At 38.4% G+C, this 26,798-nt stretch overlaps 1 protein-coding gene across 2 annotated transcripts in view; it reads right to left on the bottom strand.

The window, feature by feature from the left end:
* Positions 1-26,798, bottom strand: part of sik3 (SIK family kinase 3) — a 361,914-nt gene that overhangs the window by 27,214 nt on the left and 307,902 nt on the right. For both annotated transcript variants that reach the window (XM_059956807.1, XM_059956806.1), the window contains exons 14-21: positions 25,735-25,808; positions 23,544-23,687; positions 13,707-13,869; positions 11,550-11,675; positions 8,834-8,934; positions 5,623-5,738; positions 4,456-4,822; positions 545-1,446 (exon numbers count right to left, since the gene is read on the bottom strand). In XM_059956807.1, coding sequence (XP_059812790.1) covers positions 545-1,446; positions 4,456-4,822; positions 5,623-5,738; positions 8,834-8,934; positions 11,550-11,675; positions 13,707-13,869; positions 23,544-23,687; positions 25,735-25,808 — 1,993 coding nt within the window. The remainder of the gene's footprint in view (positions 1-544; positions 1,447-4,455; positions 4,823-5,622; positions 5,739-8,833; positions 8,935-11,549; positions 11,676-13,706; positions 13,870-23,543; positions 23,688-25,734; positions 25,809-26,798) is intronic.

Raw genomic sequence — 26,798 nt, 5'->3', positions numbered from 1 at the left:
CCTTATAGTTCCTTAACTCTACCAAGAATGAATCTACATCTTCCGATCCTATGTCACTTCTTTCTAAGGATTTGATTTCATTTTTTACCAACAAGGAAAATATGGATACTCACAAATCAGAATAGTGGTTACACGGGGAAGGTTCAAAGTGGGAGGATGGACTAGGCAAAAAACAATTACAGTTACAGCCTCCTAAACGGAAAGCTAACATCCCGCATGTCAGTAGCATGCAATTTGTCAGACACCAGTCCCATCACTGGTGAAGTTTTTCCAGTATTAAATTTTGGTAAAGCAAATAAAAAATAAATCTGCTGAATAAAGAATCATGCTAGGCTTCTTTTTTAACTAACTAGTACTGTAAGTGCTACCGAAACATCAATGTCATTTTAAGTGATTAAGTGACTGAGTATTATTCAGGACCAGACTATACAAAAATCATTTAAGGTGAGATACCAGGTAAGTTTTCTTTCTGTAATGATCAGGTGTTAAGGAATGGTATGAAAAGTCATCCCATTATTGATAAATGCTACTTTTCATCACTTACCTCTGCTTGGCACTTTGCCTGTTGCAAAGCCAGGGACTGCCTGATGACTGTACGGCTGTGAAACACCCATTTTGTGCACATGATTTATATTTGCAAGTAGTGTCTCTGCAGCCCCACACCTAATAATATTGAGCAGCTCTGGATTCTCTTGACAGCATTTGGTGGATGTGTCAGTTGAGTCAGTATTGTCTGGATACCCCTCCCTGTTCCCCTCATTCACACAGTCCTCTTCCATACTCTCCGAATGCATCAGCGGGGGGTGATGTACAAAACTGTGACCTTGGGATGACGAAGGGGGCTGTGGAATATGATCTTGGCCTCTGACCTGCAGTAGATGATGCTGATGATATGGTTCTGTACTATGATAAGGCATATTTAATGTTTGTCGCTCTGATAAAGTCTGTTGGTGCCCGCATAAGTTGGCAGTCATGTTTCCAGCATCCCCCACCCCTTGGTTTATGTGTCTCAGCAAGTCATATTCTTGCTGATGTTGCTGCCGCTGGTGACGTTTTAAAAAATGTGGCATTTCAGCAGGAGGTAAGCGCAGGTCCTGTTGGCCTGTCAACGAGTGCCTGGGTGAAAGCAGTCCCTGAATCATATGGCCATACTGCTGACAAACTTGCTGGTGTCTTGTGTAGTCAGGTGGCGTTGGAGAAAGCAAAGCCTGATGTAGTGATGAAGCTGTGAAATCTTGTTGATGCTCATGCTGCATGACGGCTTTACCAGCTATGGTTTGGTTATAGTTTGAAAGTGAGTCCATCTGTGAAACTTTCATGCCTTGGGAAAACATTGCTGCTGCTGGACTGAAGTTGTTAGTTAAAAATCGAAGCTGCTCCTGGAAAAGGTGAGGGTGCAAGTGCGACTGATCGTAGCTCAAAGGAGAAAATCGACTAATAGGGCGACTGAAAACAAATAGAGATCAGTGTTAAAAGTTTATGATAGTTATGAATTAAACTGACAGTCACATATAAGCTAGTTCAGAGGAGTGTCAGGACATTAGTGAGCAAGTTGGATTTTTTATTTCATAATGTAAACCGAGAAGTTATATTTATAGAATTCTACTGTAGATCTTGCAAGATAGCATTTGAAACCTTGACCTAGGTTTTGGGTCTGAATATATATCAGTGAACTTCCATATTAGAGATTTTAAAAATGCTCAAAGACAGACTGAACTAGCATCTGCAGTTCACTTATTGACACAGTATTATCACAGCTATTAACCATTACAGTAACAGGGCAGTTTGGTAAGCGGGAGAAGGAAATAGCTTTGCTCCTATAAGTAGGGGCTGCCCTGTGTTCTGTGCATTAGACCTGTAACTGGATTATTCCCCAGGGAGTCAGTCTGATTAGCAGCACACACAGAAAGCAAGAGGAATTCAGTAGATCAGGCAGCATCCAGGGAGAGAAATGAACAATGTTTCAGGCTAAGACCAATTATCAGGACTGGAAAGAAAGAAGTGAGGTAGACAGTAAACAAGGTGGGAAAAGTGGTAGTACAAGAGCTAGCAGGTGAATGGTAAATACAGATAAGAAGGTTGTAAGTGACAAAGGGCTGAAGAAGATGAAATCTGATAGGACAGTGGAACATGGAATAAAGGGAAGGAGGTGAGAAAGGGAAAAGATGGGAGGAATGTGTGGGTGATGGGTGGATTGAGAAGGTGGGGAAAGAGAGGGCAGAGAGAGATAGTTAGCGGAAGTTAGAAGATTGCCATCAGGCTGGAGACTACTGAAGTGGAATATATAATTTACATCCAGTGTCAACTTAACTGCAGAGGAGGCTGTAGACAGACATGTTGGTATAGAAATGGGAAGTAAAATTAAAATGACCAGCTACTGGAAGATTATGGCTGCTACAGCAGGCAGAACAAAGGTGTACAACAAAGCGATTCTCCAATCTGCGTCAAGTCTCACTGCTATAGAGAATGCCACACAGGGAGCACTGGATGCAATAAATGACACCAGTGGATTCAAAAGCAAAGGACTGCCTCAACTGGAGGGACTGTTTAGGGCCCTGAATGGCAGCGTGGGAGGTGAACACTTAGTGTGCTGTAGGGATTAGTGCCTAGAGAAAGATCGGCAGGTGAGGAACAAGCTGACCAGGAAGTCTTGGAGAGACCAATCGCTGTGCAAAATAAAGAGGGAAGGGGAGGGGATGAATTGGTGTTGGGAAGCAATCTGAGATAGCAGAAGATGCAGGGAATTGTATGTTGGATTGTAGGCTTGTAGGGTCGTAGGTGAGGACTAGGGGAACTCTATCCCTGTTATTTCTGGTGGTGGGGGGGGTATGAAGTGAGGGCAGGTGTCTGTAAAGTAGAAGCTATATGAGTGAAGGCTGCATTGACAACAGTGGGGGAGAAACCCTGTTCAGCAAGCAGGTTTGGCGTTCTATTGGTTGGGCAGCACTCCCAACTACTACAGCAGAATACTACTACGGGAAACAAACCTGCAGCAACTAATATATGAGTTGCACATTGGCAGTGAAGAATTTGACAGGAGGATTCAAAGGAAATCGAATGAAACAGCTTATGCCCAGCAAGACAGAGGTTAGAGAATCTGATATCAAATAGGATTTTGAACCAATATTATTAGCTAAACTTGGGAAAGTCAGAGGAAGTACTATTGCCTTTCCTTGCATATGTGCATTGTAAAGTAATTTACATTATTCCCTAAGCATCTTCCTTTAACTATTGAAAAGCTAAATGGAATGCTCACAAACACATTAAAACATTTATAGGTCAGGCCATTTCTGTTGTATTCAGAAGTAGGGAGTTTTAAAAATTTGGGGTTGGGCTTGAGAACTGTACACCTTCAACCCAAACCTCTATCTCAAGACTCTTCTCTATTCCTAGATTCTCCATGATATTGGTTCTCCTTCAGTTCTGGCCTCTGTATTAATTACTCCAACACTCAAGGCCATTTCTTCAGCTGCTAGTGTCTTAAGCAGCCAGCCTAACTTCAGTGTTATGTTTTCCTCCAATTAAGATAATTCTTCTAACCCACCTCTATTATTTCCTGCCCTGAAATCTTTTTTTACAATTTGGTCAAATTTATTAACACTCCCATGAAGCATCTTAGTATGTATTACCATTTTACAGGTGACGTACAAATATGTGGTTTTTGTAGTAGCTTCCTTTCTGAACTTTAAAGCCTTAAAAACTACAATGTAATTTACAAATGATGAAGTAATCCAGAACCAAGCCGAAATTTAGTACCACAAACATGAGAAAGTCTGCAGATGCTGGAAATCCAACGCAATGCACAAAATGCTGGGGGATCTCAGCAGGCTGGATAGCATTTATGGAAAAGAGGAGACAGTCGCAGTTTTGGGCCAAGGCCCCTCTTCAGGATGCATGTCAAAGGGTCTCGGCCAGAAATATCTGTTTCCTCTTTTCCATAGATGCTGCCTGGCCTACTGAGGTCCTCCAGCATTTTGTGTGTATTGCTAACATTTAGTACCATTTGTTTGGTTTGGCTCTGGAGTTCTTCATTTTTCTTCTGCTGTACACTGTTCTAAAATACCCAGAAACAATGTCATCCATTATTCATTTTAATTTCCCAATAAAATATCTTGATCTACACATTACAGTAAAATCATAACTAAAACTATTTCTGAAGTCAAATTTTGCATGCTGTGTGAAGATTTCCATTTGAAGATAATTATATTAACCATATTAAAATGCAAATTAAAAATAAAATCTAAAATTAAGAATCAAAGCCTAATTTTTTTTAAAAATCAACTTGTTATTTTAAATCAGTAATACAGAAATAGTTATAATGATTATTGACAACACACTGCTGGCAGCAGAAACAATTCCTGCATAACTATGTAAGTTACTAGATTCCTTACTAACTTTTAATTTTAATCAGCTAAAGTATTAAAACTTAGCAAAGTGATTCAAGTATACTCTTACCTGTTTACCTCTGCACTATCTGCACTCAGTTGCTTTGCCAAGGCCCTGTGTTGTCCAAGCCCAAGAGATGGCATGTGCAACCCTCTCTGCTGAAGGGGAATCTGATTCCCTGAACCGATGATTCCACGAGGACGTGTGGTATGCAGATTTTGCCCAGCACTTTGTAGCAAGTTGTTGCTGAGCATATCAGGTGGTTCCTGTACTTGAATTGTAACTGGCTGTGTTTGCGACTGCTGTGACAATCCAGGTTGTAAATTCATTCGAGGAAGATTAAGGTTTGGAGGAGGAGGGCTGTTACTGGGCTGCTGAAACAGAGCATGTTGGGAGGGTATACCTTGAAATTGAGATGGGGAGGCAACAGCACAACCTAAAAAATTAAAAATGTAAAAACATCCATTTCAGACAGTGAACTTCTACTGCAATGGTCTAGTCTACTCATTCCAGTGAAACATTTCCAGCAAGATTCCATGTTAGCCTGGGAACCTAGAAAGTTTCAAATAGCTTAATATTAATAGAAGGCCCAATTAACTCATTAATTCAATTGAACAGCTTTGGTCAGAAGCTCTAGACTGATTTTATACCCAAATAATGATTTAGCAACCATGGATTTTATTGCCAGAAGAAAATTCCTGTTTTAACTATGCAACTACACATAACCTGACGACGAGCATGAAGATGAAAAAAGTTAAACTGAGTATTTCACGTGAGAATGTACTATAGTTTTTAGTTGACCTTAGTTTATTTAGAATGGGAGAGTGCCATAAAACACAGCATATTAAAAAAAAAACTAGAAGTAGCTTAAATGAGTAATATTATAGGCTGCAGGAAAATACATTTCACTTGCTCAATCAGCCAAACATCTTGTATACATGGAGAATAATCATCATGTTCAAATTTACAAATAAAACTACAGACAAATCCATGTTCTGTTTGCTCATTACAAGATATGCAAAGTTGTTTGACTATATATGTATTAATATATTATCCAGAATGATAAAAACAAGCAGGTAATACCAGAATGCTGTTAAGATTAAGATTATGATTAGATTCTTCCTGCTTGAACATCAAAACAACATTAATCAGACATCAAGCAAAACAAGTTAGAGTACCAAAAGGTGTTTAGTCTGGATAACCTAGTCTCTATAAATGGCATTGGATGATACTTACTGCTGGACTGCATGATGGCTGTAGTGCCAGGTGGAGGACTGTTATTAGACTTGCTGAAGAGATGATTGTTGGGATGGTTTGGAGGGGGGCTTGACTGTTCATGTTGAATTCGTAACCTGTAGAAGGCAATTTTTTTAAGTTGTAATTTGATGGCAGATAAAAGAGGTTTCAATTAATGGACCTTCGTCATATAATTTCAAAATGTTACTTTATTTGAATTGTAGAGCTTCCCAGTGACTTTATTAAATAACAACTTCCTATAAATGTATCACACCCAAATTAAATGGGAATTTAAAGAGCCTATACAATATATGTGCTTTAGCCGTTAGCCAAATTTCATATAATAGGTGTTTTTTGAACAAGTAGCGCTTGATGTGGTTGGAAGTAAGTTTATAAACATAAAATTTAACATAAAATTTAACTAGCCATATCCCAATTAGTAAAGTTTGAAAGGTACTGAAGAAGCATATTTATTAAAAGGACATTTAATTCAACATAAGACATGGGAGCAGTATTAGGCCATTTGGCCCATCGAGAACATGGCGCCTCTTTAAAGTCTGTTTAAAAATCCTATAGTGTATTCCAAATGTTCTACTTTCAAACTAATTCTATGTTAATAATAGCAATACCAACTTTTTATTATTTAAACATAAGTTTTCAGCAAATGACAAGTCAAAAAATCAATACTACCTTATTACTGCATTGTTCCTCAAGTGATTTAACATGCAAGTTCATCCGCTCCAATTCATATGCAGCTTATTCACAATTACACACCAAAATATTTTTGAAAAATCATTACAGGTGTCCCTGTTTTTCGAACGTTCGCTTTACGACAACTCACTGTTACGAAAGACCTACATTAGTTACCTGTTTTCACTAACAGAATGTGATTTCACTGTTATGAAAAAAGGCGAGCGCGCGCCGAACAGCCAAGTCCCTCCCTTGGAACTGCATTCTAGCCTGCATTGCTTACACACATGCCTGTGAGCATCTGTGCCTTATGTTGATTTATTTTGTGCATCCGTTAGCAAGATGAGTTCTAAGGTATCGGAAAAGCCTAAAAGAGTGCGTAAGGTTACACTTAGCGTAAAACTAGACATAATTAAGCGTTTCGATCGTGGTGAACAAGTGACATAGTGAGTTTGGCTAAGGGCTTGTGGAAGTTGACAAGGATGATGTTGAAGAGGTTTTGGCATCCCATGACCAAGAACTGACAGATGAAGAGCTAATGCAATGCAACAGGAAAGGGTAACAATTGAAGCCAAACGCTGTAGTGAATGGCCCGAAAGTGAAGGCGTCCAGGAACTGAACAGGAAGCAATTGCGTGAGATTTTTGCTGCGATTGACAACACTGCAATGATTGCAGAAAAGTATGACTTTAATTTTGAAAGGGTACGTAGGTTGAGGGCATATTTGCAGGATGGTTTGAGTGCTTACAAAGAAGTGTATTATAGAAAAATGCGCGAGGCTAAGCAGTCAAGCATACTGTTGTTTTTCAAGCCTTCCATGTCAGCCACAGCAGATGACGAACCTTAACCTTTGACATCAAGGCAGGCAGACGTAGAAGAAGGTGACCTGCCTGTCCTGATGGAAACAGACAATGATGAGATGACACCCAAGTCTCCCACCACCCCAACCTCCAACGACTCAGCCTAACACACCATCATCAGTGTGCTCGCTTTCTTCTCGATTCCGGTAAGTGAAACTACACTGTACATACATTATTTCTTCTTTATATAGGCTGTGTATTTTTATGTTTTATTTGATAGCTTCATAGCTTAAAGGTTACTGGAAAGAGTGCTTCTGCCGGGAGCACTTGCGCCGTGTGCTTCTGCCGGGAGCGTTTGCACCGTATGTTTTTGCTGCAAGTGCTGCTGAGAGCGCTTTACACAGTGTGTTTTTGCCACGAGTGCCGCCGATAACGCTTTGCGCAGTGTGTTTTGGCCGCGAGTGCTGCCGAGAGCGCTTTGCGCAGTGTACTTTGGCCGCGAGTGCTGCCGAGAGCGCTTTGCAGTGTGTTTTGGCCGCGAGTGCTGCCAATAGCGCTTGCATGAGATTTTTGCTGCGGTGGACAGTGCTGCAATAATTGCAGAAAAGTATTCCTACATTATATAGGCTGTGTATTTATCAGACCATTCCTGCTTTTACAATATGTTACTATTATTTTAGGTTTTATGTGTTATTTGGCATGATTTGGTAGGTTATTTTTTGAGTCTGCGAACGCACACAAATTTTTCCCATATAAATAAATAGTAATTGCTTCTTCACTTTACAACAATCCGGCTTACGAACCATTTCATAGGAACGCTCTACGTTCGAATAGCAGGGGAAACTTGTATTAATTCAACAACAAAAACTTGCCAAAGCAATGTTCTGGATATTGGAAGAACTTCAAGCCCTTATGTGCAAATTAGATCTTTAAAGTTCATTTGAATTGTCTGAACAAACTTGAGAACCAAAGCCCAATGTCTGGGCTGCCAGCTACAACAGGACAGCACTCTTTTAGAGTTACTATTGATTATGAGAGTCTGGCTTGAGAATTAAACTCACAGTAAAAGGATCAGAAGTGCCAGTCAATTAGGATCACAATATTAATAAACTTATGAAAATACAGTGCTTACAAAATTAAAAAGTTCAACTTCAAGTTTAATTATCATTCAGCCATACTTGAATATAGCTAAATAAAACAGCACTCCTCTGGTGTCAAGATGCAATACATATTAACAACAGCACACAGCATTCTGCAAAATAGCACAAATAGTTAGAACTTCAGAAAAATTCACAAAGGAAAAAATAATATAGTTCAAGTCCCTGAGTGCATGACTGTACTGGTCTCAGCAATGAACCAGTGAACTGGACTTGTAGTATTCTACATTACCAATGTCCAACAGGGTCTTGCAATCCCAATAAAAACGCCCAAGACAATCACTCACTCCATCTCGGAACAACTGTACACAAGTCCAGGCGACAACACAATGATATGCAATAAGTCCAGCTCCGTAACTATTGAGCAACTCACTGATGGAATTAGTTCTACAGTACTTACCTCTCTGCAGATAAGCATCCAGCAGTGACTTCAATCATAAAAAAGACATACAAGACGACCAAATACACTTTTAATTGGACCCAGAGGATATTATTTTATAGTTATTATAAAAGACATTATTATATAATTACTCAAGCCAGGATAAAATGTGCTTGGATTGCTCACCTCTGAAGCTGGTGAGTAATTAATGCTGGCTGGTTTTCCACATGTTGTACCAATGAAGCTGTTGACAATGGAGGTGAAGGCTGTGCTGGGCGAATACATTCCTTTAGCGGCAAAGAAATGAATGATTGCGTTTGGCAGTAAAAATAAATTAGCAGTAATAAATGCACTGGTTGCCAGCTATGACTATAATAGTCACAATTTTTACTTTAATGCTTTCCATACAATTAAATCTATACTCTATAATTTTCCATAACCTGTACATCCTACCTCCCTTAGTTTGACACTCCTGAAAATCTAAAAAGGCCTTTTATACAGGCTGGACTATGTTTTTCTACCAATGAAACTAACAAAAAATTCTTGTAGCACACCTGAATCTTTCATTTTCTTAATCTCACAAATTATTGGTACCATTCAACAAGCTAAAATGTTAAATGTTTCCATATATCCTTCTCTCTGAAGTCCTCTCTTTTCAACTGAAAAGGCAAAAGATTTTAATAAGATTGAAAGAGTATGGAGAGAATTTACAAGGATGTTGTCAGGAAATGAGGACCTGAGTTATAAGATAAGGTTGAATAGGTTAGGACTTTATTCCCTACAGCATTGAAGAATGAGGGGAGATTTGATAGAGGTATAGAAAATTATGAGGGGTACGGATCAGGTAAATACAAGCAGGCTTTTTCTACTGAGGTTGGATGAGACTAGAACTAGAAGTCATGGGTTAAGGGTGAAAGGCAAATTGTTTAAGGAGAACATGAGAACTTCACTCAGAGGATGTTGAGAATACCAAATGAAGTGGTGGATGCAGTTTCAATTTAACATTTAAGACAAGCTTGGATAAGTACACGGATGGTTCAGGTGCAAGTCAATAGGACTAGGCAGAATAATCATTTGGCATGGTCTACATGGGCCAAAGGGCCTGTTTCATTGCTGAAGTATTCTATGACTCTATGACAATCATTAAGTTCAATAGCATTCATAGAACAAAGGGCATGCCATATATAACCATATAACAATTACAGCACGGAAACAGGCCATCTTGGCCCTTCTAGTCCGTGCCAAATGCTTACCCTCACCTAGTCCCACTGGCCTGCACTCAGCCCATAACCCTTCATTCCTTTCCTGTCCATATACCTATCCAATTTTACTTTAAGTGACAATACCGAAACTGCCTCTACCACTCCTACTGGAAGCTCATTCCACACAGCTACCACTCTCTGAGTAAAGAAATTCCCTCCCGTGTTACCCTTAAACTTTTGCCCCCTAACTCTCAACTCACGTCCTCTTGTTTGAATCTCCACTACTCTCAATGGAAAAAGCCTACCCACGTCAACTCTATCAAGTCCCCCTTCAACCTTCTATGCTCCAAAGAATAAAGACCTAACTTGTTCAACCTTTCTCTGTAACTTAGGTGCTGAAAACCAGGTTAACATTCCAGTAAATCTTCTCCGTACTCTCTCTATTTTATTGACATCTTTCCTATAATTCAGTGACCAGAACTGTACACAATACTCCAAATTCGGCCTCACCAATGCCTTGTACAATTCTAACATTACATCCCAACTCCTATACTCAATGCTCTGATTTATAAAGGCCAGCATACCAAAAGCTTTCTTCACCACCCTATCCACATGAGATTCCACCTTCAGGGAACTATGCACCATTATTCCTAGATCACTGTTCTACTGCAGTCTTCAATGCCCTACCATTTGCCATATATATCCTATTTGGATTATTCCTACAAAATGTAGCACCTCACACTTATCAGCATTAAACTCCATCTGCCATCTTTCAGCCCACTCTTCTAACTGGACTAAATCTCTCTGCAAGCTTTGAAAACCTACTTCATTATCCACAACACCACCTACTTTAGTATCATCTGCATACTTACTAATTCAATTTACCACCCCATCATCCAGATCATTAACGTATATGACAAACAACATTGGACCCAGTACAGATCCCTGAGGCACAGCACTAGTCACCGGTCTCCAACCTGACAAACAGTTATCCACCACTACTCTCTGACATCTCCCATCCAGCCACTGTTGAATCCATTTTACTACTTCAATATTAATACCTAATGATTGAACCTTCCTAACTAACCTTCCATGAGGAACCTTGTCAAAGGCCTTACTGAAGTCCATATACACAACATCCACTGCTTTACCCTCGTCAACTTCCCTTGTAATCTCTTCAAAAAATTCAATAAGATTTGTCAAATATGACCTTCCACGCACAAATCCATGTTGACTGTTCCTAATCAGACCCTGTCTATCCAGATAATTATATATACCATCTCTAAGAATACTTTCCATTAATTTACCCATCACTGATGTCAAACTGACAGGCCTATAATTGCTAGGTTTACTCTTAGAACCCTTTTTAAACAATGGAACCACATGAGCAATTTGCCAATCCTCCGGCACCATCCCCGTTTCTAATGATATTTGAAATATTTCTATCAGAGCCCCTGCTATTTCTACACCAACTTCCCTCAAGGTCCTAAGGAATATCCTGTCAGGACCCGGAGATTTATCCACTTTTATATTCCTTAAAAGCACCAGTACTTCCTCCTCTTTAATCGTCATAGTTTCCATAACTTCCCTTCTTGTTTCCCTTACCTTACACAATTCAATATCCTTCTCCTTAGTGAATACCGAAATTGTTCAAAATCTCCCCCATCTCTTTCGGCTCTGCATTTTAAATCATTACCTACCTGAATCTGTTGGTGTCGAATTTGTTGTTGCTGTTCTTGTTGATAAAGAATGTGCTGTTGTTGCGTCTTCTCAAATATTTTTTCATCCATTGCATTTCCATATATCTTTTGCAAATGTTCACATTCCTAAAAATGAAAAGAGCTTAGAGGTGGTCCTTTGGAGACAAGATTTGAAATTTGAGCTCCTGAAATTTGTAGTAACCAATCCAAGTAAGATTAATCAAAAATAATTTTCTTATAAATCCAACAATTTTTGTACTTCGATTGATATGTAAGATAAATGAATGCTCTGATTTTCATTTCTGACAAAACAATAATCATCTAACATGTGCATCATAAAGTGTTTATAGTAAGTGCTTACTTCTGGTGTAATGTGACAATATTTTGCTTAATAATCAAAGGTAAACTGTATGAACAAACCTCAGTATTCACAAGTACTTTTCCCTATTTGTAGTTTAGGTTTCGCTATTTGTAAATGATCATGTAGTTGATCACAGTTCTTCATCAATTTCTTAAAGGAAAATAAATGATGGACAATCAATACTGTCATTGCCAGCAACCCCCAGATCATGAATTATGAGAGTAATTCTGTAAGACTGCTGGTTAAAACAGTTTCTTTTCCATTTTCATTTTATCACATAAGTGAACAATTGTCAAGAAGCAATTGATTAAGGCCTGCACTTGATACCCATCATACCCATAGGAAATTCAAACAAAGCTTCAATTTCAGTAGGTTACATAATCAAGCTAATCGGTAAAAACTTCTACATATCCAAGCAAAGATACTTTCCTATCACAGGTATCCTATTCAAGGAATCCCACTTTGAGTATTTTCTTCAGCTGCAAATTTAGTTAAGAGATATTACTGAAAAATGAAATTCTTCTCCTTAATGGCATTTTCTTTTTTCAAACAAGTTTATCTTCATGAGTAATCAAATGTTTAGCCTGGATAGCAGGGTGGATACAATAGTAGGGAGGCCATCTATTTAGGTAGTCAATATTCGATACCAGTATCTGGTCAGCATCTCTGAATATGTCCCACCTCTGGGCATTTACAGGCATGATGGTGCAGAATGAGCTTTCAGGGGGATTTAGATTTCAGATGACAAAGAAATTGGTGTTATTGTGGATCGTAAGGTTAGCTAAGGTGGGATATAAATCAGGTGGAAAACTTGTTGAAGTGTTGGCAGATGGGATTTAATCCCAACAAGTGTGAGATGATGCAATTTAGGAAGACAAATGAGTAAGACAATTATGGACAATAAATGCAGGGCACCAAGAAATGTTCAAGAACTGAAGGACCTTGAGGTTCAAGTCCATAGTTCGCTAAAAGAGACACATTGGTAGATAGGCCAGTGAAGAAGGTATATGGCACATTTACCTTCATAAATCAAGCATTAGAATACAATGTTTAGGACACAATTTAACTTTTACAAAACACTGGTTAAACTACACTAGGAATATTGTGTGCGGTTCTGGTCAGTACACTATAACATGGTTTGCACTGGACAGAACAAAGGAAAATCATCAGAAGCAAAAACCAAGCAGCCAGAGGTATTGACTGTTTTCAATCTCTTTTGTCTCCAGATTTAGGCAATTGGAAGATTTTAGTTGGGGGGGGGGGGGGAGGAATTGAATAGACTAGATTTGTTTCTCTTTGAGCTAAGGAGGCTTGGGGTGACCTGATACAAGCAAATAATATTATGAAAACCATAAATGTTAAATAATCAACATCATTTTTTCCATGGTAGGGATATCATAGGTTTAGAATGAGAGGAGGGAGTTGTAAAGGGTATATAAGGGTGGAGGGGGTGAAGGGGAGTTTTTTTTTAAACGTTGTGAATGGTTGATATGTATCTGGAATGCCCTGCTCAAGGTGTGGTGGAATCAGATTTCTATTTATTTTTATTTTTACAATTGATATTGTTAAGAGGCAGATAACAATTTGGACCTAACGAAGGCAAATTAAATAGTGTAAATGAGCAAAAGGTCAGCATGGGGCAGGCGGTCTAAAAGTCTGCATCATTCTCTGTGATTCTATGTCTGGGAATGGCTAACAAGATCAATTAAACTACTTCCGAGCCTCAGATCTTCAGGCAGCATTACTGCACCCTGGATTGCTGGACTTTTTCTAATCAGTGCTGTCTAATTGCTCACCTGCTGTAGCTGCTTAATGCTACTGTTTGTGTTTGTGCTTTTCTCCATTTTCTCTAGATGAGCTTTGAATGCCTGTATGCTAGCAGCACCATCTGAGAAACGACGAACTGGAGAGAACCTTTCAGTTGGAAGGTGCAGAGTGTTGGGGTCTTTATAGCAAACACTGCAATACAGACACAATTTAGAAAATTAATAGGTTTGTGAAAGTGCAACAAATTAAACTCCATTTGCCACCTGAACCTCAAATTTGCATCAAGCACTGTTCCATTTTATAACTGTTTCAAGACAAGTCTTCTCAGATCTTTATGCAGCTCTTTCCAAACCCCTACACATGCAATTTCCATAATTTATTCCCAATTTATTTACATTGCTCTGTGCAAACTTGAATTAATGAATTCACAAATGGTCAATATGTTGTGCTGCAGAAAGATTGAAATTGTCAAGTAAAAGTCGGGTAAAATATGTTTACGACTCATATTTCTTCTAAGATAAATCACTCATTTGAAATGTAAGCTACATCAAACAATGAAGAACACACTGGAGCAATAGGACTGTAAGGTATGTGGTTTTCCTTTTACCCTTTTCTGCAGAACACTAATTTCATTCCCATAATCTATCCGATAAAGTAAACATTTCCATAGAGACACTTTCCAAGCGGTTACTTGTTACAAAGAAAGTGCTATATAAAGAGAAAACAACTTTGAAATAATGAATCAATTCACCAATCCACACCTCTGAAAGATACAATGATAGATATTTCTACTTCCCAGTATCACTAGAAAAGAATGATAGGTCAATTTACCCATTACACACTAAGAATTATTTTTTACCTAAAACATGTCTTAGTGGATTTGTTTTATGTATTTAGTGATTATACTTTCACTTTCTGTAAAAATTTCATTCCGGCTGCAGCTGAACCACCTTAGCATTTGATGTTAGGCATGGTACCACCTCAAGAAGCAAGTATTTCCTAATTCAATCTTTGTATCAGCTGCTGTAAAGCTAAAAACATACAAATTCTAGCTTGCATGCTCTAAAATTAAAGGTAATATCGATGGTCTAAAAAACTGTATCACTCTCTTGGATGTTCACAAGAGACTTCATGGCTAGTCAGGCTGCAATGAAACCTGGTGGTCTAAACATATTATTACAAGTTGTCCTGATGTGACAACTACTTTTGAAAGTATCAGGAAATCAAGACTCTCACTTGATTGTACAGAATTATATGGTAGATTATTAAAAGTCTACTGTACTCCATAATGAGAAAATATTTTAATAATACAATATTATTGAGTTAGTGTTACTTATGAAAAATGCTGATTTTCAACAATAAACACTGCTCTGTGGGTTCTTCACTGATCATTATGACCATTTAAATTAAGTTAATGAGCAAAACAATAATTTAATTTGTTGCTACTAAATTTACAAAACACAGGAATTGTCAAATACAACAGCTGCTTGCACACTCAACACCAATGAGCATTACTTCTAGCATATTTGTTTTAGATTTATTGCTCTTAAAATAATAAGATTAAACTTCAGCATTATTTAAAGGGGAATTAAACAAAACAATTTGATAATTAAATATCTTGAAATTAACACAAATAATGAAACATGATCACAGGACTGATGATAAGATTACAAAACCTAACCATATATTAAAAAAATACCCAACTCATGACATCTGGATTACAATTTCAAGATTTTCTCACAAATGAACAAAAAAGTCAGCTTTAGGATCAAGGGTTAAAAGATAAGAATCTTGATATTCCCCGTTGTTTCTGTTGAATCAATAAGTAAAACTCCCAATTCCTGCAAAGCCACTGAATTGCATTGTAGATGGGAATTTGTTGCTATTAACAGCTTCCATATTTTATCAATTATCTCCTTTATTGAGAACTCCAGTGTAACATCAATCATGTGGTTTATGTAAATACCGATTGTAAACTACATTTAAGTGTAGATTTTAGTTCTGTTAATCTGTTGCATTACAGTGCCTATAAAAAGTATTCATCCCCTTGCAAGTTTTCATGTTTTATAACATTGAATCACAGTGGATTTAATTTGCAAACACGAGGAAATCTGCAGATACTGGAAATTCAAGCAACACATACAAAATGCTGGTGGAACGCAGCAGGCCAGGCAGCATCTATAGGAAGAAGTACAGTCAAGTTTCGGGCTGAGACCCTTCATCAGGATTTAATTTGGCTTTTTTTGACACGGATCAACAGAAAAAGACCATCATATAAAAGTGAAAACAGATCTCTACAAAGATCTAAATTAATTACAAATATAAAACATAAAATAATTGATTGCATAAGTATTCACCCCCTTTAATATGACACACCGAATCATCAATGGTTTTAGAAGTCACATAATTAGTTAAATGGAGATCACCTGTGTGCAGTCAAGCTGTTTCAGTTGACTATAGTTAAAAAAAAACTGCACCTGCATCTGGAAGGTCCAACTGTTGGTGAGTCAGTATCCTACACCAGGAAGACAAAAGAACACTCCAAGCAACTCTGTAAAAATGTTATTGAAAAGCAGAAGTCAGGAGATGGATAAAAGAAAATTTCCAAGTCACTGAATATCCCTTGGAGTACAGCTCAATCATCAAGAAATGGAAAGAATATGGCACAGCCGTATATCTACCTAGAGCAGGCCGTCCTCAAAACTGAGTGACAGTGCAAGAAGGGGACTAGTGGGGAAAGCCATCAAGAGACCCAAGACAACTCTGGAGGAGTTACAAGCTTCGGTGGCTGAGATGGGAGAGACTGCATACAACAACTGTTGAAAAAAACTCTCATGAAAACCAGAAGGCATGTGAGAGACTCTGAAGTCAGCTGGAAGAAGATTCTATGCTCTGATGAAACCTAAATTAAGCTTTTTGGCCTTCAGAATAAACGTGATATTTGGTACAAGCCAAGCACCGCACATCATCAAAAACACACCATCCCTACCGCGAAGCATGGTGGTCCTTGCATCATGCTTGTGGGGATTGTTTCACTGCAGCAGGCTCTGGAAGGCTTGTGAAGGTGGAGGGTTAAGAGAAATGTAGCAAAATACAGGGAAAAATGAAGGAAAACTTGAAGCAGTCTGCAAGAGAACTGCGACTTCAGAGAAGATTTGTTTTACGGCAAGATAATGACCTCAAGCATAAAGCCAAAGCTACACAAGAATGGCTTAAAATCAACAAAGTTAATATCCTGGAGTAGCCAAGTCAGAGTCCAGACCTCAATCCAACTGATAATTTGTCGCTGTTCACTCACGATCCCTATGCAATCTGACAGAGCTTGAGCAGTTTTGTTAGAAAGTGAGGGAAAATTGCGGTGCCCTGAAGTACAAAACTGATCGAGACCTCTCCACACAGATTCAAGGCTGTAATTACTGTCAAAGGTGCATCTTCTAAAATACTGACTTTAAGGGGGTGAGTAATTATGCAATCAATTATTTTGGGTTTAATTATTGGAATAAATTCAGATCAGTTTGTAGAAATTTGTTTCACTTTGACATGTAAGTCTGTTTCTGTTGATCAGTGTCAGAAAAACCAAATTAAATCCACTGTGCTTCAATGTTGTAAAACAATAAAACATGAAAACTTCCCGGGGGGGGGGGGGGAGGGGTAGGGGAATAGTTTTTATAGGCACTGTATATCTGATAAAATGGCAAATTTAGTAAAATTCTTGGCAACCACACTAAATACAAGTAAAATTCTAAGATAAGGTAAAATATATTTTCAAGCCCATTACTACATTACTTGATTTTAAAAGTTGTACATAGAGTAGTATTAAATATGTGCAGTTATATAATCTCTTTTGCAAACCATTCTCCTCAGAGAATGGTACAACTATAGGATTACATGTGAACCTGCAGTTCATCATGGGCATACCACTTAACCTGTAAAAAACATCATTTGTGAAATGCTAAGTGGCTGTTTTTCTCAATGAGAGTGACTATTATCTTTGGGATTTCTATGCCCTTTCCTTTCCCATTTCTGTAATCTACATATAACCAGGTATCCAATTCTGGCATATGGCACTTTTCTCTCTTCAGTTGCTCCACTGCTGACAAAGTAGTCCGTTGACAAGGCCTTAAAGTTTGGAAGTTTTCTGTTTAAGCTATTCCACCTTCATACATCTCCTTCAGAAAGCTACCATACTGACCAAGTTTTGGGTCTCTTTCCGCAAATATACGCACCTGTCAAATTTGAGCTGACAATTTTCCTTGAACTGTTTAACAATATCAACAGTACTATATAAATGCAATTACAAACAAGAGAAAATCTGTAGATGCTGGAAATCCAAGCAACACACAAACAATGCTGGAGGAACTGCAAGCTGTTTCTGCAATAGAATGTTGATAACTAATATTAAAATAAGACTAAATTACAAGTATTTATCCTCAAATAGCAAATGGTAAAACTACATACATTAAAATTGTGAGGAATATCAAGATACAGGAAAACAAATAAAAACTAGATTTTGAAAGTAGTCAGCAAGTCAGCCAGCAACTGTGAAAAGCAAACAAAATTGATGTATCTGATTGATGAACTTTCATCATAAACTGAAAAATTGAGATGAAACAAGTTTTAAGATGCAGAGAAACAGCAGAGGTAATTTAAGAAATGAAAAGGAATATTTGTGACAGGGTAGAAGATACAAATGACGAAGATTAAGTGAGAAAAGTAAAAACATAAAAAAGATCAATCTAAAGATGTAACACTTGGCAATATCAGAATCATTAGAAGAACCTGTTTAATTCAGTCTTGAGTTAGGAAAGATGTACTACATTAGTTAAAAAATGAAGTGACTTCCTCACACTTTACATTAAATAGTATTGGAGTAGTGTTGAAAGCCAAGGACAGAGAGGCCAGTGTGGGAGCGAACTAGAGGAAATAATGAAATTAAATATAGTCAGTTGCTGCAATAGTTCAAAAATATTGTATGTATTGCAGCAAGAGTTACAAGGAGTAGTGACTCTATAATATTTCAAAACAGCCCCACAGGACTAGCTCAATTCTCCAAGCTGAGATTAACTTGATCATTGACACTGATCTACTTCCATCCCCCATTGACCTCCATAACTTTATTCTGAAATAATTTTCCTTTGCTCATTATTGAGGGGAAAGGGAGGGGAAGAGGTGCACTGTGAGTAAAACAGTCTTTCATTCCTACATAGTAAAAAGAATCTGGGCCACCATTCTTACCCATTAACCAAAAAAATCAGGCTTGACACGACACGAGGAAATCTGCAGATGCTGAAAATTCAAGCAACACACACACAATGTTGGTGGAATGCAACAGGCCAGGCAGCATCTATAGGAAGAAGTACAGCTGACATTTCTGGCTGAGACCCTTCGTACGAAGGGTCTCGGCCCAAAACGTCGACTGTACTTCTTCTTATAGATGCTACCTGGCCTGCTGCGTTCTACCAGCATTTTGTGTGTGTGACTTGACACTTATCTCTCTCCCATACCTTTCCCCACCAAAGTGGGCATAGGTGACTTCAACCACTGACGTGTCTGCAGCATTATCAGTACTCTCAGACGAATTCATTTACCCTGACTTTTCATGAGCACAGTCAAGGGAGATTCACGAATACCATCGTGTACAGGGAGAAGTTCTTAACAACTTTAGTGACTGAGGCTGTGAATACAGTGGATTTTAATTATGCTGTCAGGAGAGAATCAGAGATCTGGATTAAAGATCCTGTGACATGAATCTCATCTCAGCAAATGGGGAATTTAAAGTCAATTTACAAAGTAGGTCTGGAATAAAAAATCTATTATCATTAATAGTGATCATGAACCTATCAGGTTTTGTAAAAAGTCATCTTGTTCACAAAATGCCCTTCAGGGAAGGAAACACGTTTCCCTTACCAGACCTGGTCCATACATAACAACACACACAAATGCTGGAGAAACTCAGCAGGTCAGGCAGCATCTATAGAGGGGATCAAACAGTTGATGTTTCAAGCTAAGACTATTCATCAGGTCTCTTATGTTTATGGTTCATATAACTGCAAACTCCCAATAATGTAGTTGACTCTTAACCACCCTCTGAAATAGCAGTCCAGATGAACAATAAAAGTTTTACTGGCCAGTGAAGGCCACATCTTGAAAATGAATAAAACACAAAAGAGCAAAATATAAAATTTCCATTGATTTAATCAGGTTTTCATAAAATGTGAAAATTGAAAACAATGATTACTATTAGGTTTTGTCCTTAAGTGATAGGTTATGTTTACAAATATAATTTCTTAGCATGTAGTTTTGGAAATATTTCCTCTTGTCTAATCCTACCCTGAAGCTTCAATAATTTTTCCACTATTATTTCATTTGGTGGTTTTCATTGGAATCTTAGCACAAAAGGCCATGTGAAATACTGTGTCTGTGCCCATGCTTCCTCCACAATGAAGTGATCTAACCTCAGTCAATTTCTGAACTCTTTTCTTACACCTCTTAATTTTCACTTTTGGATTTTTTTTTAAATGTTCTGACATAATCATTACCAAATGTGATTAATTATTACATTTCCTCCCTGTGTTAAGAATGGCCAACTTATGTACAACCTGTACACGTGAGCATTTGGAAGACCAGCAGTATGGATTTCATGGCTTCTGAGGGCTGCAGTGTGGGAACATAGCTCACAGCCACAATTCAGACTTACAAACCACTTGGGTTATAAACAGTTCATAGGAACGGTACCCTGTCATAACCTGGGGAGGACCTGTTACATTTTGCATTTTTTTTTAAATCTCCCCTTTATGCCACCAGCCCTTACCTTATGGGTAAGGTAAGAAATAACAAGAACTAAGTGCACACATGTGGTCAGTTGCACAAATTACTTAACAAGTAATGACCTATTAAGCTATTACTTGATTCCTCAAACTATTTTTAGTCTCTTCCATTTTCCACTTTCACAATATTCTGTGCCACAAAGGCTTAAGATCCTGAGAGGCAGGATATAGGAACGTTTGGAGAGGCATAATATGATTAGGAATAGTCAGTATGGCTTTGTCAAAGGCAGGTCATGCCTTACAAGCCTGATTGAATTTTCTGAGGATGTGACTAAACACATTGATGAAGGTAGAGCCGTAGATATACTGTATATGGTTTTAGCAAAGTATTTGATAAGGTACCCCTTGCAAGGCTTATTGAGAAAGTAAGGAGGCATGGGATCCAAGGGGAAATTGCTTTGTGGATCCAGAACTGGCTTGCCCACAGAAGGCAAAGAGTAGTTGTAGACGGGTCATATTCTGCATGAAGGTCGGTGACCAGTGGAGTGCCTCAGGGATCTGCTCTGGGACCCTTACTCTTCGTGATTTTTATAAATGACCTGGATGAGGAAGTGGAGGAATGGGTTAGTAAATTTGCTGATGGCACAAAGGTTGGAGGTTACAGCGGGACATTGATAGGATGCAAACGTAAGAAATAGGAGCAGGAGTAGGCCATCCGACCCGTTGAGCTTGCCCCACTATTCAATAAGATCACGGCTGATCTGTCTGTAAACTCATCTCCATCTACCTGCCTTTTCCCCATAACCCATAATTCCCTTACTATGTAAAAATCTATCTAACTATATCTTAAATATATTTAGTGAAGAAGCCTCAACTGCTTCCCTGGGCAGAGAATTCCACAGATTCACCACTCTCTGGGAACAACGGTTTCTCCTCATCTCCGTACTAAATCTTCTCCACTGAATCTTGAGGCAATGTCCTTTAGTTCTAGTCTCACCTACCAATGGAAGCAACTTTCCTACTTCTATCTTATCTATCCCTTTCAAAACTTTGTATGTTTCTATAAGATCCCCTCTCATTCTTCTGAACTCCAGAGAGTATAGTCCCAGGGGACTCAATCCCTCCTCATAAGTTAACCCCGTCATCCCTGGAATCAACCTGAACATCCTCTGCACTGCCTCCAAAGCCAGTATATCCTTCCTCAAGTATGTAGACCAGAACTGCACCAGTACACAAGGTGCACCCTCACCAGTATCCTGTATAGTTGCAGCATGACCTCCCTGCTCTTGAATTCAATCCCTCAGGCAATAAAGGCTAACATTCTGTTTGCCTTCTTAATAACCTGTTGTACCTGCAAACCAACTTTTTGAGATTCATGAACAAGCACTCCCAAGTCCCTCTGCACAACAGCATACTGCAGTCTTTCACCATTTAAATAATAATCTGCTCTTCTATTATTTCTTCCAAAGTGGATGATCTTGCATTTACCAACGTTGTATTCCATCTGCCAGACCTTGGCCCACTCACTTAACCTATCTACATCCCTCTGCAGACTCTCCACATCCTCAGTACAATTTGCTTTTCCACTCAAAACTGGACTGAGAAGTGGCAGATGGAGTTCAACTCAGGTAAGTGTGAGGTGGTTCATTTTGGTAGGTCAACTATGATGACAGAATATAGAATTAATGGTAAGGCTCTTGGCAGTGTGAAGGATCAGCGGGATCTTGGGGTCCGGGTCCACAGGACACTCAAAGCTGCTACGCAGGTTGTCTCTGTGGTTAAGAAAGCATACTGTGCATTGGCCTTCATCAATCATGGGATTGAGTTTAGGAGCTGAGAGGTAACGTTGCAGCTATATAGGACCCTGGTCAGACCCCACTTGGGAATACTGTGCTCAGTTCTGGTGGCTTCACTACAGGAAGGATGTGGAAACCATAGAAAGGGTGCAGAGGAGATTTACAAGGATGTTGCCTGGATAGGGGAGCATGCCTTATGAGAACAGGTTGAGTGAACTTGGCCTTTTCTCCTTGGAGCGACGGAGGATGAGATGTGACCTGATAGAGGTGTATAAGATAATGAGAGGCATTGATTGTGTGGATAGACAGAGGCTTTTGTCCAAGACTGAACTGGTTTGCACGAGAGGGCACAGGGTTAAGGTGCTTGGAAGTAGGTACAGAGGAGATGTCAGGGGTTAGTTTTTTAATGCAGAGAGTGGCATGTACGTGGAATGGGCTGCCAGCGACAGTGGTGGAGGCGGATATGATAAGGTCTCTTAAGAGACTCCTGGATAGCTACATGAAGCTCAGAAAAATAGAGGGCTATGGGTAACCCTAGGTAATTTCTAAGGTAAGGACATGTTCGGCACAGCTTTATGGGCTGAAGGGCCTGTATTGTACTGAAGGTTTTCTATGTTTCTAAACAACTAACACATTCCCTATGCTTGCTGCTCTGTAACTGGTTGTTAGAAGTTGGATGAGGACATTTTGGGATCCCGTGCTAAATGCCTCTCCAAAAGATTCAGCTGGATTAGAAACTTGCACTATGGATTGAAAAGAACTGTACAAAATATACATCCTTTTCTACCTAGACATGCCACTTGTGTGGATAGAACATAGAATAGTACAGCACATTACAGGCACTTCAGCCCGCAATGTTGTGCCGACCTTTAAACCCTGCCTCCCATATAACCCCCCCCCCCCACCTTAAATTCCTCCATATACCTGTCTAGTAGTCTCTTAAAGTTCTCTAATGTATCTGCCTCCACCACTGACTCAGGCAGTACATTCCACGCACCAACCACTCTGTAAGTGAAAAACCTTCCTCTAAACCTTCCTTGAACTTCCCTCCCCTTACCTTAAAGCCATGTCCTCTTGTACTGAGCAGTGGTGCCATGGGGAAGAGGAGCTGGCTATCCACTCTGCCTATTCCTCTTAATATCTTGTATTAGCACTGAAAGATCAAGATAGGCATCTAGACAACTACTTTTTTCTTTTTAATGGGGCACAGGAGATCTCTCAAATCTATTCTACTTTCTCTGGAATGCTGAAACCAGCTAATATTGGAGGTTCAGACTCAGACCTCAATGCAAAAGCCACTCACCGGCTGTGCTGCTCAGGGTGAGGAACCCAGGCCCGTGAACGGATTGCCTGCTGCTGTCCAAGCTGCCTCTGCAAATCTAGGGGGACCTCAGCTGTAGGATTGGTCATTGCGAGAGTGTGGCGTTTAGACCTGTTAGCCAGATACCTGCAACACAAGTGTATATTTAAGTTGAAATTTATCTACATAATGTAATACTGCAGTCTAGTAGATAGAAAGCTATGGCTAAATTTAGTTTATAAATTTTCAATAATTATCTAATTTAATGTTACTTTTAAAAGCCATGTTAACTCTTTAAGGTAGAGTAGTATTTATTAAGGTTTATAAAGATAATTTCTTTGCACTAAGTAGGAGCATCAAGCATGCCTAGGGTTAGTTAATGATGAGAATCATCAGTTTCATTTATTTTATTGATTAACTTGATTTATGTGTAAGGTATTATCAAATAAACTTTGTTTCTCTACAGGTTGTTTTGCTCTCAAAAGCAACATGCGTAAGGCAGTGTTTCTGAAGCGAGCAAATTATTTTTAGTCAGCAAGAACTGAGATAGATGATTTAAATAGAAAGCTATTTATTGGAAGAACAGAACCCAAAAGCTGCCCAACAAGATAAAGCTCACAACAGTCCTTAAAGTGGTATATCATAAATAGAACTGATTTCTTCCTTATACAATTACTAAGCATTATCTGATCTCCCATGGCATTGCTCATGGTAAGCTACAATAGATACCCAGTTCCATATGTAATGTATTCTTATTGGAGAAATAAAGATAATTTGACCTTTTCTGCCCAGTACAGGTTCTTGAATGGAAATGATAGATATTTGACAATGTGATTAGTGTGCAAAAGTTGTTGGTTCATCAGGCTACAATAATTTTCCTTTTCTGCATAACAATATTTAGATAACAACATTGAAAACACAGAGGGGCATCGTAAAGTGCTTCAGAGATGCACAAGCAAGAAAATAAGCACTAAGCCAAAAAGAGATCTTGAAAACACAACAAAAGATTGTTCAAAAAGGTAGATCATGTTAAAAAAAACTGCTTACTAAATGGTCCCCATTGTCCTTATCGTTGATTGGTAGAATTAATGCTATTAAGATGATTACTTTACCTAAATTTCTGTATCTACTTCAGGCGGTACCAAATTCATTTCTAAATCCTTTTTTGATATTATTAATTCTAAAATTTCTTCATATATATGGCAGAATAAAAATCCTAGGTTAAGTAAGAAATATTTACTGAAATCAAAAAAGGAGGGTGGTTTGACAATGCTGAATTTAAGATTCTATTATTGGGCAATTAATATTCGATATTTTATGTTTTAGACATAAGATATGGATGAAATTCATTGTCCACGATGGGTGAACCTCCAGCGCAAGTCTGTACAGGAGTCTCATTGGCTTCTATCTAAGGAGCCTCGCTTCCCTTTGCACTTGCTAAACTGAATAAACAAATGACTAATCCAATAACTAAACATACAATACGAATATGGTTTCAATTTCATAAATTTTTTTGGATTGAATAAATTTTTCCTATCAAGTCCTATTATATCTAATATTTTCTTCCAACCATCCAGAATTGATCAAGCTTTTCTTTTAAGGAGAACGAAGGGATTAAAGTGTTTGAGACTTATTCATGGATAACTGTCTCGTGTCTTTTGAACAGTTGTCTAATTAATATAGTTTGCCTAGATCACATTTTTCCAGATATTTACAGATTAGGAACTTCTTGAAAATTATTTTACTGGTATCACATCAAACTGAAATTACAGAAAAATATAGATTTTAAGGAAGGGTAAAGAAAATGCTCCAAGGGCTTTAAAGAGAGGGCATGTCAAAATCTAGGCTACTGGATGTGAGTGAATTAAGGATGAATTGATAAAAGTCAGAGCCACAGAACAATATAAGACCAGGAAGGAATTTTTAAAAAAACTTAAGATGAGATGGACTTTGTATGCTGGAGAATAACAACAGAACACAGGATGAGTTGAAGCTTAAGGAAGCTTGAGGTCAGAAGTAAGAACTCAAAGTTGATTCCTAGGAATCATGAAGCAGTGGTTGATACTTTCAGCAGTTGATAGACTGAGGCAAAGCCAAGGCATGTAGAAGTAAACAGAACAGAACTAGGAATATTCAAGACCTATTTCCTTCTGGGGAAAATCTTAAGGCTCAGCTCACCTGTACTGTTACATACCTTTGCACAGCTTCCTGGTCTGGCTCACCATCTGAGCCCTCCTCATCCACTGGTGTCACAACTGGCACAGCATGCTGTGAGAAAAATGAGTACATAGTGATATGCAAGGTATAGACAAACTACAAGGAAAAGGAAATCAATAACTGTATATCCCTCACTGCTTGTCTATTCAACCACTTGTCCAAATGCTTTTAAATATTGTAATTATATCCAATCCTTGCTCAAGTATAATTTTATAAAATTGTAAAGTTACCTATCAGTTTATGATACTTCAGTGAAATTAAACCCAGTCAATCCAATCTCTCCTTAAAACAGCAGCACTCCATTCCAGGCAACATCATGGTGATTTTGTATTGCTACAATTTCCCCTGTAGTATCACAACCAGAACTCCACATAGTACACTAAATGAAGTCTAACCAATGTCTTGTACAGCTGTAACATAACATCCTAATCTTATAATCTGAATAAGGTGAAACAAGTGTGCAACATTGCAACATAATTTTAAGGAGAAACATTGTCCTAAGAGAGGGGCACCATGGTGGCAAACAGTCTTGAGCACATCAAGGTATTGGAAAGATCATGAATAAAGTACTGCAGTGAAAGACTTTAATTAACAAGATGATTAATTAAGTGACTTCTGTATATCAATGAATCAGTTAACAACTGCTCAATATGTTACCTACTGGCAAGGAAAGATCATCTCCTGAAATATTTTTAGTGACTCTAAATCAGGGGTTCCCAACCTGGGTCTATGGACCAATCGGTTAATGGTAAGGTCCATGGCATAATAAAGGTTGGGAACTTCTACTCTAAATAGATAGGTCAAGGCTATTTGTTTGTACAAGATAAATACTTTTAAAAAGTACACCAGTGTTTCTAAATATGGTGGTACATGGTAGTAATAAAATCTTCTACATTCTCTTACACTTTTCAACAAGGCAAATGCTCTAAGTGAAAATAAAGGAAATGTGCTTTCACAAGCAGATGAAAATTGCCACTATCCTGCTCATCAACAAATCTAATCACCATCTCAAATACCACATACAATTGCTATAAGCTGAGA

Source organism: Hypanus sabinus, chromosome X2 (assembly GCF_030144855.1).
Source record: "Hypanus sabinus isolate sHypSab1 chromosome X2, sHypSab1.hap1, whole genome shotgun sequence".
Lineage (NCBI taxonomy): Eukaryota > Metazoa > Chordata > Chondrichthyes > Myliobatiformes > Dasyatidae > Hypanus > Hypanus sabinus.
This window is presented reverse-complemented; position numbering and strand designations above follow the sequence as displayed.